General features: G+C 44.9%; 1 protein-coding gene across 2 annotated transcripts in view; it reads right to left on the reverse strand.

Moving 5' to 3' along the window:
- Positions 1-14427, reverse strand: part of msmo1 (methylsterol monooxygenase 1) — a 15548-nt gene extending 1121 nt beyond the window's left edge. Inside the window, exons 1-6 of one of the 2 annotated variants that reach the window (XM_090188440.1) lie at positions 14330-14427; positions 6963-7098; positions 4983-5124; positions 3767-3915; positions 2367-2493; positions 1925-2079 (exon numbers count right to left, since the gene is read on the reverse strand). In XM_090188440.1, coding sequence (XP_090044566.1) covers positions 1925-2079; positions 2367-2493; positions 3767-3915; positions 4983-5124; positions 6963-7075 — 686 coding nt within the window. In that variant the 5' untranslated portion in view covers positions 7076-7098; positions 14330-14427. Of the gene's footprint in view, positions 1-1924; positions 2080-2366; positions 2494-3359; positions 3391-3766; positions 3916-4982; positions 5125-6962; positions 7099-14329 lie in introns of those variants that run through there. The other variant, XM_090188441.1, reaches the window with a different exon arrangement.

A 14427-nucleotide genomic window follows, 5' to 3' on the forward strand; every position in this document is an offset into this window, starting at 1 on the left:
GAGAGGAGGAAGGGGAGGAGAGGAGGAGAGAGAGGGGAGGAGAGGAGGGGAGAGGGAGGGAGGAGAGAGAGAGGAGAGGAGGGGAGAGAGAGGAGAGGAGAGGAGGGGAGAGGGAGAGGAGGAGGAGAGAGAGGAGAGGAGAGGGGAGGAGAGGAGGAGAGGGGAGGAGAGGAGGGGAGAGGGAGGGAGGAGAGGGAGAGGAGGAGGAGGAGAGAGAGAGAGGGGAGGAGAGGAGAGGAGGGGAGAGGGAGGGAGGAGAGAGGGAGGAGAGGGAGAGGAGGAGAGAGAGAGGGAGAGGGGAGGAGAGAGGGGGAGAGAGAGAGAGGAGAGGAGGAGAGGGGAGGAGAGTAGGAGAGAGAGGAGAGGAGGGTGGGGAAGAGGAGGAGAGGGAGGGAGGAGGAGAGGGAGGGAGGGAGGAGGAGAGGGAGGGAGGGAGGAGAGGGAGGAGGCGAGAGGGAGGGAGGGAGGAGAGGAGGAGAGAAAGGGAAGAGAGGGAGGGAGGGAGGGAGAGAGAGGAGAGGAAGAGAGGATGTTAATTTAACATTGTAACATAACCTACACAAAATCCATTACACCCCACTCCACCCGTACACACTCCTCATATGACAACACAGTGTCTGCGTTCCGATTCTCTAGCCTTCACTCCTCCTCATGCATTTAAAAGCATTGGATTGGTTCAGGCTCTGTTGGAGGGAGCTTTCACCATACTCCTCACACCAGTCCAGTCCTTTTAAATGCACCAGGGGGAGAGTACGAGGTTCTCGGGAGAAGGGTAGAGAATCAGAATGTTGTCAGAAACAAGAGAACATGGTAGATCTGGAGACCCCTGGTGGCCAGACTAGAGAACAACATGGTAGGGCTGGAGACCCCTGGTGGTCAAACCAGAGAACATGGTAGATCTGGAGACCCCTGGTGGCCAGACTAGAGAACAACATGGTAGGGCTGGAGACCCCTGGTGGTCAGACCAGAGTACAACAGGCAGGGAGAGCTGGAGACCCCTGGTGGTCAGACCAGAGTACAACAGGCAGGGAGAGCTGGAGACCCCTGGTGGTCAGACCAGAGAACAACAGGCAGGGAGAGCTGGAGACCCCTGGTGGTCAGACCAGAGAACAACAGGCAGGGAGAGCTGGAGACCCCTGGTGGTCAGACCAGAGAACAACAGGCAGGGAGAGCTGCAGACCCCTGGTGGTCAGACCAGAGAACAACAGGCAGGGAGAGCTGCAGACCCCTGGTGGTCAGACCAGAGAACAACAGGCAGGGAGAGCTGCAGACCCCTGGTGGTCAGACCAGAGAACAACAGGCAGGGATAGCTGGAGACCCCTGGTGGTCAGACCAGAGAACAACAGGCAGGGAGAGCTGGAGACCCCTGGTGGTCAGACCAGAGTACAACAGGCAGGGAGAGCTGGAGACCCCTGGTGGTCAGACCAGAGAACAACAGGCAGGGAGAGCTGGAGACCCCTGGTGGTCAGACCAGAGAACAACAGGCAGGGAGAGCTGGAGACCCCTGGTGGTCAGACCAGAGAACAACAGGCAGGGAGAGCTGGAGACCCCTGGCGGTCAGACCAGAGAACAACAGGCAGGGAGAGCTGGAGACCCCTGGTGGTCAGACCAGAGAACAACAGGCAGGGAGAGCTGGAGACCCCTGGTGGTCAGACCAGAGAACAACAGGCAGGGAGAGCTGGAGACCCCTGGTGGTCAGACCAGAGAACAACAGGCAGGGAGAGCTGGAGACCCCTGGTGGTCAGACCAGAGAACAACAGGCAGGGAGAGCTGCAGACCCCTGGTGGTGGTGAGTAAAGTAGATATGCATTTTTCCACAAATAGGAAAAAAAAGTGTTAGCTGTGTTTACCCTCCACTACACCTCTGCCTCCTCTATAGTCTCTAGGAGTGTGTGTGTGTGTGTGTGTGTGTGTGTGTGTGTACCTGTGTACGTCGATGGTTTCCAGCAGGCGGAAGGCGACCCAGGCCCATAGCAACGTCACGTGGTTACAGAACACCATGATGCCGATGAAGAACCCAGACCCAAGGATCACTGTCTCAGCTGGGTGGGCGTACTCTGCCTGCATGCCAAATGGAGCCTACAGAGACAGAGACAGACACAGACACAGAGAGACAGACAGACAGACAGACATCGGTTATAGCAAGTTTATTTGACATTTTAGTCCGTTAGCAGACACTCTCATCCAGAGCAATGAGGGTTAAATGCCTTGATCAAGGGCACATCGGCATTTGTGTGTGTTCGTGCCTGACTGTCTAGCGTGTGTTCGTGCCTGCCTGTCTAGCGTGCGCGTGTGTGTGTGTGTGTGTGTGTGTGTGTGTGTGTGTGTGTGTGTGTGTGTGCGAGTGTGTGTGTGTGTGTACTCACAGTGAACTCGTGGTGCACTTTGTGGATGTGCTTGTAGATACTGCGGTGATGTAGCAGGCGATGGAGGAAATAGTGCCAGGTGTCCTCTATCACAGCACAGCCTAGACACTGAGCTAACAGGTAGGGCCTGGGGAGGGAGAGATAGACAGAACAACCTAGACACTGAGTTAACAGGTAGGGCCTGGGGAGGGAGAGATAGACAGAACAGCCTAGACACTGAGTTAACAGGTAGGGCCTGGGGAGGGGTAGATAGACAGAACAGCCTAGACACTGAGTTAACAGGTAGGGCCTGGGGAGGGAGAGATAAACAGAACAGCCTAGACACTGAGTTAACAGGTAGGGCCTGGGGAGGGAGAGGTAGACAGAACAGCCTAGACACTGAGTTAACAGGTAGGGCCTGGGGAGGGGTAGATAGACAGAACAGCCTAGACACTGAGTTAACAGGTAGGGCCTGGGGAGGGAGAGATAGACAGAACAGCCTAGACACTGAGTTAACAGGTAGGGCCTGGGGAGGGAGAGATAGACAGAACAGCCTAGACACTGAGTTAACAGGTAGGGCCTGGGGAGGGAGAGATAGACAGAACAGCCTAGACACTGAGTTAACAGGTAGGGCCTGGGGAGGGGTAGATAGACAGAACAGCCTAGACACTGAGTTAACAGGTAGGGCCTGGGGAGGGAGAGATAGACAGAACAGCCTAGACACTGAGTTAACAGGTAGGGCCTGGGGAGGGAGAGATAGACAGAACAGCCTAGACACTGAGTTAACAGGTAGGGCCTGGGGAGGGAGAGGTAGACAGAACCTGTGTTGGGTCGTACCATTGTGGCATGCTGTCCCAGTCGTAGGGGAGGTTGTGTGTGTGTTGGGTCGTACCATCATGGCATGCTGTCCCATTCGTAGGGGAGGTTGTGTGTGTGTGTGTGTGTGTGTTGGGTCGTACCATCGTGGAATGCTGTCCCAGTCGAAGGGGAGGTTGTGTGTGTGTTGGGTCGTACCATCGTGGCATGCTGTCTCAGTCGTAGGGGAGGTTGTGTGTGTGTTGGGTCGTACCATCGTGGCATGCTGTCTCAGTCGTAGGGGAGGTTGTGTGTGTGTGTTGGGTCGTACCATCGTGGCATGCTGTCCCAGTCGTAGGGGAGGTTGTGTGTGTGTTGGGTCGTACCATCGTGGCATACTGTCCCAGTCGTAGGGGAGGTTGAGTGTGTGTGTTGGGTCGTACCATCGTGGCATGCTGTCTCAGTCGTAGGGGAGGTTGTGTGTGTGTGTTGGGTCGTACCATCGTGGCATGCTGTCTCAGTCGTAGGGGAGGTTGTGTGTGTGTGTGTGTGTGTGTGTTGGGTCGTACCATCGTGGCATCCTGTCTCAGTCGTAGGGGAGGTTGTGTGTGTGTGTTGGGTCGTACCATCGTGGCATGCTGTCCCAGTCGTAGGGGATGCTGAAGAACTCAGTGAAGTGGTACGTTCCACAGATCATGGGCAGCTGGATACAGAAGTGGTTGAACAGCAGCATCTTGAAACACCTCCACTGTTTCTCCCACGTCTCTGGCTTGTCCTACACACACAGTATATATACACACACACACACACACACACACACACAGTATATATACACACACACACACACACACACACACACACACACACACACACACAGTATATATACACACACACACACACACACACACAGTATATATACACACACACACACACGGGGAGGGAGTATCATTGTTAAAACTTCCACTTCTTCATCTAACACTCTAACACTAACACCCCCCCCCCCCCCGCCTGTTGGATCTAACACCCTCCCCTACCGGTTGGATCTAACACCCTCCCCTACCGGTTGGATCTAACACCCTCCCCTACCTGTTGGATCTAACACCCTCCCCTACCTGTTGGATCTAACACCCTCCCCTACCTGTTGGATCTAACACCCTCCCCTACCTGTTGGATCTAACACCCTCCCCTACCGGTTGGATCTAACACCCTCCCCTACCTGTTGGATCTAACACCCTCCCCTACCGGTTGGATCTAACACCCTCCCCTACCTGTTGGATCTAACACCCTCCCTACCCGTTGCATCTAACACCCCCCTTACCTGTTGTATCTAACACCCGCCCCTACCTGTTGGATCTAACACCCTCCCCTATCTGTTGTATCTAACACCCTCCACAACCTGTTGGATCTAACACCCTCCTCTCCCTGTTGGATCTAACACCCTCCTCTCCCTGTTGGATCTAACACCCTCCTCTCCCTGTTGGATCTAACACCCTCCTCTCCCTGTTGGATCTAACACCCTCCTCTCCCTGTTGGATCTAACACCCTCCTCTCCCTGTTAGATCTAACACCCTCCTCTCCCTGTTAGATCTAACACCCTCCTCTCCTTGTTAGATCTAACACCCTCCTCTCCCTGTTAGATCTAACACCCTCCTCTCCCTGTTAGATCTAACACCCTCCTCTCCCTGTTAGATCTAACACCCTCCTCTCCCTGTTGGATCTAACACCCTCCTCTACCTGTTGGATCTAACACCCTCCCCTACCTGTTGGATCTAACACCCTCCCCTACCTGTTGGATCTAACACCCTCCCCTATCTTTTGGATCTAACACCCTGTTGGATCTACCTGTTGGATCTTGTACTTCTGCATGAAGGGAAGGAACTGAAACAGGAAACCAGGTAGACAAAACAGGAAGTAGATGGCCTCGTGGACGATGAGAGAACCCCAGGTGGCGATCTGGAATTTAGTGTAGTTCTCATTCACATACCTGGTGGACAGAGATCAACAGACACCAATCAATGAATCAAAGAGTCTAAGAACATGTCCATCTGCTCGTCAGCCAGTCACTGCCTGGAACGTTGTGTAGTCAGCTCGTCAACCAGTCACTGCCTGGAACGTTGTGTAGTCAGCCAGTCACTGCCTGGAACGTTGTGTAGTCAGCTCGTCAACCAGTCACTGCCTGGAACGTTGTGTAGTCAGCTCGTCAACCAGTCACTGCCTGGAACGTTGTGTAGTCAGCCAGTCACTGCCTGGAACGTTGTGTAGTCAGCCAGTCACTGCCTGGAACGTTGTATAGTCAGCTCGTCAACCAGTCACTGCCTGGAACGTTGTGTAGTCAGCCAGTCACTGCCTGGAACGTTGTGTAGTCAGCTCGTCAGCCAGTCACTGCCTGGAACGTTGTGTAGTCAGCTCGTCAACCAGTCACTGGCTGGAACGTTGTGTAGTCAGCCAGTCACTGCCTGGAACGTTGTGTAGTCAGCTCGTCAACCAGTCACTGCCTGGAACGTTGTGTAGTCAGCTCGTCAACCAGTCATTCAATCAGCCAGTCAGTCATTATAGTAGTACTACCCCCAGGCGTGCTGTGGTGAAGGCTGCAGGGGGTTGTCAGGTAAAACTGTAGTAGTGTAGTAGGAGTAGTAGTAGTAGTAATAGTAGTAGAAGTAATAGTAGTAGTAGTATTAGTAGTAGTATTATAGGCGTAGCTGTATAGCAGCAGTGTAGTGGAAGTAATAGTATTAGTAGTAATAGTAGTATTAGTAGTAGTATTATAGGCGTAGCTGTATAGCAGCAGTGTAGTGGAAGTAATAGTAGTAATAGTAGTAGTATTCTAGTCGCAGCATCGTAGTAGTATAGGAATGTATTAGTAGTAGCAGTAGTGTAGTAGTAGTATATTAGTAGTACAGTAGTTTAGTAGTAGTAGTAGTATATTAGTAGTATATTAGTAGTAATAGTATAGTAGTGTTATAGTAGTACAGTAGTTTAGTAGTAGTAGTAGTTGTATATTAGTAGTAATAGTATAGTAGTGTTATAGTAGTACAGTAGTTTAGTAGTAGTAGTATATTAGTAGTATATTAGTAGTAATAGTATAGTAGTGTTATAGTAGTACAGTAGTTTAGTAGTAGTAGTATATTAGTAGTATATTAGTAGTAATAGTATAGTAGTGTTATAGTAGTACAGTAGTTTAATAGTAGTAGTATATTAGTAGTATATTAGTAGTAATAGTATAGTAGTAGTAGTATTCTAGTCGCAGCATCGTAGTAGTATAGGAATGTATTAGTAGTAGCAGTAGTAGTAGTAGTATATTAGTAGTAATAGTATAGTAGTGTTATAGTAGTACAGTAGTTTAGTAGTAGTAGTATATTAGTAGTATATTAGTAGTAATAGTATAGTAGTAGTAGTATAGGAATGTATTAGTAGTAGCAGTAGTTGTAGTATATTAGTAGTAATAGTATAGTAGTGTTATAGTAGTACAGTAGTAGTAGTATATTAGTAGTAATAGTATAGTAGTGTTATAGTAGTACAGTAGTTTAGTAGTAGTAGTATAGTAGTAGTACTAAAGCAATAGTACACTAATAGTATAGTAGTAGTAGTATAGAAGTTTAGCGGCAGTACAGTAGTAGTAGTAGTATAGTAGCAGTATATTAGTAGTATAGTAGTGGTATAGTAATAGTATAGTAGTAGTACTAAAGCAATAGTACACTAATAGTATAGTAGTAGTAGTATAGAAGTTTAGTAGCAGTACAGTAGTAGTAGTAGTAGTATAGTAGCAGTATATTAGTAGTATAGTAGTATAGTAGTGGTATAGTAATAGTATAGCAATATTACCCCCAGGCGTATTGTAGTGAAGGCTGAAGAGGGTTGTCAGGTAAAACAGCATCAACATATTCCACGGCCAGGAAGGCAGAGGACAAGATGGTGGCCGTACTGTTCACCTCCATTCTGATTGGCTGGTGGGGATGGGCTGGGAGGAGACAACACGCACACACACATACACAAACACACACATTAATATTAATTGGCTCTGACCAGGAAGAGGCCTGGGCAAACACAATAATGTTTTATACATTAATAACTAGACTAGACAACAACACGTGTGACTAGCCATGGACATAGCCACTCACACACACTGCATAGCCACACACACACACACACTGCATAGCCACACACACACACTGCATAGCCACACACACACACTGCATAGCCATGGACATAGCCACACACACACACACACACACACACACACTGCATAGCCATGGACATACCCACTCACACACACTACATAGCCATGGACATAGCCACACACACACACTGCATAGCCATGGACATAGCCACACACACACACACACTGCATAGCCATGGACATAGCCACACACACACACACTGCATAGCCACACACACACACTGCATAGCCATGGACATAGCCACACACACACACACACACACACACACACACACTGCATAGCCATGGACATAGCCACACACACACACACTGCATAGCCACACACACACACTGCATAGCCATGGACATAGCCACACACACACACACACACACTGCATAGCCATGGACATAGCCACACACACACACTGCATATCCATGGACATAGCCACACACACACACACTGCATAGCCACACACACACACTGCATAGCCATGGACATAGCCACACACACACACACTGCATAGCCATGGACATAGCCACACACACACACACTGCATAGCCATGGACATAGCCACACACACACACACTGCATAGCCATTAATCAAATAACTACTATATATATTACACAGCCACACACACTGCATAGCCATTAATCAAATAACTACTATATATATTACACAGCCACACACACTGCATAGCCATGGACATAGCCACACACACACACACACTGCATAGCCACACACACACACTGCATAGCCATGGACATAGCCACACACACACACACACTGCATAGCCACACACACACACACACTGCATAGCCATGGACATAGCCACACACACACACACTGCATAGCCACACACACACTGCATAGCCATGGACATAGCCACACACACACACTGCATAGCCACACACACACACACTGCATAGCCACACACACACTGCATAGCCACACACACACACACACTGCATAGCCACACACACACACACACTGCATAGCCACACACACTGCATAGCCACACACACACACACACACTGCATAGCCACACACACACTGCATAGCCATGGACATAGCCACACACACACTGCATAGCCATGGACATAGCCACACACACTGCATAGCCACACCCACTGCATAGCCACACACACACTGCATAGCCACACCCACTGCATAGCCATTAATCAAATAACTACTATATTGTTTGTCCTTAAATCATTAGAAATAAATGCTGCACAAAATAAGATGGTAAAAGACCTGGATTGAAATATACAGAGAAAACCTCTGGACCAGGACATATATACAGAAATATACAGGGAAAACCTCTAGACTAACCAGGACATATATACAGAAATATACAGGGAAAACCTCTAGACTAACCAGGACATATATACAGAAATATACAGGGGAAACCTCTAGACTAACCAGGACATATCTACAGAAATATACAGGGGAAACCTCTAGACCAGGACATATATACAGAAATATACAGAGAAAACCTCTGGACCAGGACATATATACAGAAATATACAGGGGAAACCTCTAGACTAACCAGGACATATCTACAGAAATATACAGGGAAAACCTCTAGACTAACCAGGACATATATACAGAAATATACAGGGGAAACCTCTAGACTAACCAGGACATATCTACAGAAATATACAGGGAAAACCTCTAGACTAACCAGGACATATATACAGGGAAAACCTCTAGACTAACCAGGACATATATACAGGGAAAACCTCTAGACTAACCAGGACATATATACAGAAATATACAGGGAAAACCTCTAGACTAACCAGGACATATATACAGGGAAAACCTCTAGACTAACCAGGACATATATACAGGGAAAACCTCTAGACTAACCAGGACATAAATACAGAAATATACAGGGAAAACCTCTGGACTAACCAGGACATATATACAGAAATATACAGGGAAAACCTCTAGACTAACCAGGACATATATACAGGGAAAACCTCTAGACTAACCAGGACATATATACAGAAATATACAGGGAAAACCTCTGGACTAACCAGGACATATATACAGAAATATACAGAGAAAACCTCTAGACTAACCAGGACATATATACAGAAATATACAGAGAAAACCTCTAGACTAACCAGGACATATATACAGAAATATACAGGGAAAACCTCTAGACTAACCAGGACATATATACAGAAATATACAGAGAAAACCTCTAGACTAACCAGGACATATATACAGAAATATACAGGGGAAACCTCTAGACCAGGACATATATACAGAAATATACAGAGAAAACCTCTGGACCAGGACATATATACAGAAATATACAGGGGAAACCTCTAGACTAACCAGGACATATCTACAGAAATATACAGGGGAAACCTCTAGACTAACCAGGACATATCTACAGAAATATACAGGGAAAACCTCTAGACTAACCAGGACATATATACAGGGAAAACCTCTAGACTAACCAGGACATATATACAGGGAAAACCTCTAGACTAACCAGGACATATATACAGAAATATACAGGGAAAACCTCTAGACTAACCAGGACATATATACAGGGAAAACCTCTAGACTAACCAGGACATATATACAGGGAAAACCTCTAGACTAACCAGGACATATATACAGAAATATACAGGGAAAACCTCTGGACTAACCAGGACATATATACAGAAATATACAGGGAAAACCTCTAGACTAACCAGGACATTAATACAGGGAAAACCTCTAGACTAACCAGGACATATATACAGAAATATACAGGGAAAACCTCTGGACTAACCAGGACATATATACAGAAATATACAGAGAAAACCTCTAGACTAACCAGGACATATATACAGAAATATACAGAGAAAACCTCTAGACTAACCAGGACATATATACAGAAATATACAGGGAAAACCTCTAGACTAACCAGGACATATATACAGAAATATACAGAGAAAACCTCTAGACTAACCAGGACATATATACAGAAATATACAGGGAAAACCTCTAGACTAACCAGGACATATATACAGAAATATACAGGGAAAACCTCTAGACTAACCAGGACATATATACAGAAATATACAGGGAAAACCTCTAGACTAACCAGGACATATATACAGAAATATACAGAGAAAACCTCTAGACTAACCAGGACATATATACAGAAATATACAGGGAAAACCTCTAGACTAACCAGGACATATATACAGAAATATACAGGGAAAACCTCTAGACTAACCAGGACATATATACAGAAATATACAGGGAAAACCTCTAGACTAACCAGGACATATATACAGAAATATACAGGGAAAACCTCTAGACTAACCAGGACATATATACAGAAATATACAGAGAAAACCTCTAGACTAACCAGGACATATATACAGGGGAAACCTCTAGACTAACCAGGACATATATACAGAAATATACAGAGAAAACCTCTAGACTAACCAGGACATATATACAGAAATATACAGAGAAAACCTCTAGACTAACCAGGACATATATACAGAAATATACAGAGAAAACCTATAGACTAACCAGGACATATATACAGAAATATACAGAGAAAACCTCTAGACTAACCAGGACATATATACAGAAATATACAGGGGAAACCTCTAGACTAACCAGGACATATATACAGAAATATACAGGGAAAACCTCTAGACTAACCAGGACATATGTACAGAAATATACAGGGAAAACGTCTAGACTAACCAGGACATATATACAGAAATATACAGGGGAAACCTCTAGACTAACCAGGACATATATACAGAAATATACAGAGAAAACCTCTGGACTAACCAGGACATATATACAGAAATATACAGGGAAAACCTCTAGACTAACCAGGACATATATACAGAAATATACAGGGGAAACCTCTAGACTAACCAGGACGTATATACAGAAATATACAGAGAAAACCTCTGGACTAACCAGGACATATATACAGAAATATACAGGGAAAACCTCTAGACTAACCAGGACATATATACAGAAATATACAGGGAAAACCTCTAGACTAACCAGGACATATATACAGAAATATACAGAGAAAACCTCTAGACTAACCAGGACATATATACAGAAATATACAGGGGAAATCTCTGGACTAACCAGGACATATATACAGGGAAAACCTCTAGACTAACCAGGACATATATACAGAAATATACAGGGAAAACCTCTAGACTAACCAGGACATATATACAGAAATATACAGGGAAAACCTCTAGACTAACCAGGACATATATACAGAAATATACAGAGAAAACCTCTAGACTAACCAGGACATATATACAGAAATATACAGGGGAAATCTCTGGACTAACCAGGACATATATACAGGGAAAACCTCTAGACTAACCAGGACATATATACAGGGAAAACGTCTAGACAAACCAGGACATATATACAGAAATATACAGGGAAAACCTCTATACTAACCAGGACATATATACAGAAATATACAGGGAAAACCGCTAGACTAACCAGGACATATATACAGAAATATACAGGGGAAACCTCTAGACTAACCAGGACATATATACAGAAATATACAGGGAAAACCTCTAGACTAACCAGGACATATATACAGAAATATACAGGGAAAACCTCTGGACTAACCAGGACATATATACAGGGGAAACCTCTGGACTAACCAGGACATATATACAGAAATATACAGGGGAAACCTCTGGACTAACCAGGACATATATACAGAAATATACAGGGAAAACCTCTAGACTAACCAGGACATATATACAGAAATATACAGGGAAAACCTCTAGACTAACCAGGACATATAGTTCCAGTCAAAAGTTTGGACACACCTACTCATTCCAGGGTTCTAGAACACCTACTCATTCCAGGGTTCTAGAACACCGACTCATTCCAGGGTTCTAGAACACCGACTCATTCAAGGGTTTTCTTTGTTTTTACTATTTTCTACATTGTAGAATAATAGTGACGACATCAGAACTATGAACACATATGGAATCATGTAGTAAATATATTTTATATTTGAGATTCTTCAAAGTAACCACCCTTTGCCTTGATGACAGCTACAATGCTTTTCCAACCGTCTTGAAGGAGTTCCCACATATGCTGAGCTCTTGTTGTCTGTTTTTCCTTCACTCTGCGGTCCAACTCATCCCAAACCATGTCATTTGGGTTGAGGTCGGGTGATTGTAGAGGCCAGGTTATCTGATGCAGCCCTCCATCTCTCTCCTTCTTGGTCAAATAGCCCTTACACAGCCTGGAGGTGTGTTGGGTCATTGTCCTGTTGAAAAACAAATGGTAGTCCCACTAAGCCCAAACCAGATGGGATGTTGTATCACTGCAGAATGCTGTGGTATCCATGCTGGTTAAGTGTGCCTTGAATTCTAAATAAATCACAGTGTCACCAGCAAAGCACCCCCCACAACATAAATCCTCCTCCTCCATGCTTCACGGTGGGAACATGCAAAGATAATCCGTTCACCTTAGATGCAAAGACATGTGACAAAAATCTCCAATTTGGACTCATTAGACCAAAGGACAGACTTCCACTGGTCTATTGTCCATTCCTTGTGTTTCTTGGCCCAAGCAAGTCTCTTCTTATTATTGGTGTCCTTTAGTAGTGGTTTCTTTGCTGCAATTCAACCATGAAGGTCTGATACACACAGTCTCCTCTGAACAGTTGATGTTGAGATGTGTCTGTTACTTGAACTCTGTGAAGCATTTATTTGGGCTGCAATCTGAGGTGCAGTTAACTCTAATGAACTTATCCTCTGCAGCAGAGGTAACTCTGGGTCTTCCCTTCCTGTGGCGGTCCTCATGAGAGCCAGTTTCCTCATAGCACTCGAAGAAACTTTTAGTTCTTCAAATGTTCCGTATTGACTGACCTTCATGTCTTCAAGAAATGATGGACTGTTGTTTCTCTTTGCTTATTTGAGCTGTTCTTGCCATAATAAGGACTATTTGGTAAAATACTATCTTCTGTATACCTACCTTGTCACAACACAACTGATTGGCTCAAACGCATTAAGAAGGAAAGAAATACCACAAATGAACTTTTAACAAGGCACACCTGTTAATTGAAATGCATTCCAGGTGACTACCTCATGAAGCTGGTTGAGAGAATGCCAAGAGTGTGCGAAGCTGTCATCGAGGCAAAGGGTGACTACTTTGAAGAATCTCAAATATAAAATATATTTTGATTATTTATTTTTTTGTAACAATAAAGATAAGGGATTTTATAACATACTGCAAAAAATGACAATAAATAAAAAAATGTAATAGATGAAAACAACAATTATACAGGGAAAGGGGTTAATGTGTATTATTACTGTGTACAGATTGACAATGAGAAAGCCTATATCAGTGATCACCAGTATGGAATGTGACTGCTTCCGTAACAATGTCACGGAGTTGAGATCCATATTGAACCAGACCCATTATTATGTTACCGAGCCGTTACAGACTCAACACTTCTTATGTCCAATAACAGTCTGATGAACTTGGATCATGCGAATTATTAGAGTGAAAAAATGTCCGTAAAAAAGGTTTTTACAATCCTCACTAGATGTTATAGAAACATTCAACTTGCCGCTTTACAGGAGTGTTTAAAATAAAAATCAAACGGTATTGTTTTGTCAACTCGGTTAAATAGAGACTAAAACATTACAGCTGGAAGACTTCAGTGTCCCTTTGGGAAGGCGAGCAATGTTTCATTCCTGCGTCGGTTAGATACCTAGACTTCTCTTCGCACCGAGTTTCTCTTACCGTTGTGCATTTACCTGATCGTTGGCTACTTTGTCTCGTTATTGTCCGGTGAACAACTACAACATAACACGGCACCTAAACATTTATAAAGCTTTACAGCACAGTACCATGTATCTGACCCATCTAACGCAACAGTCGGTATTAAACCCTATCTGGCATTACACCGCAAAAGTTACCTCTGCGTTAGAATATAAAACAAATGTTTCGTTATTGATTAGATTTAAGAACATGAATATAATATGTTAATATATTACCTTGGTGCAGCTGTGGGTCCGTCTACCTGAGTGAGAGGCTGCCGTGTGGCGACTAGTACAGTATTATCTACGAGCCTGATTGGACGAGGGGAGAGGAG

This window comes from Oncorhynchus mykiss, chromosome 10 (assembly GCF_057628025.1).
Source record: "Oncorhynchus mykiss isolate SJ-2025 chromosome 10, ASM5762802v1, whole genome shotgun sequence".
NCBI lineage: Eukaryota > Metazoa > Chordata > Actinopteri > Salmoniformes > Salmonidae > Oncorhynchus > Oncorhynchus mykiss.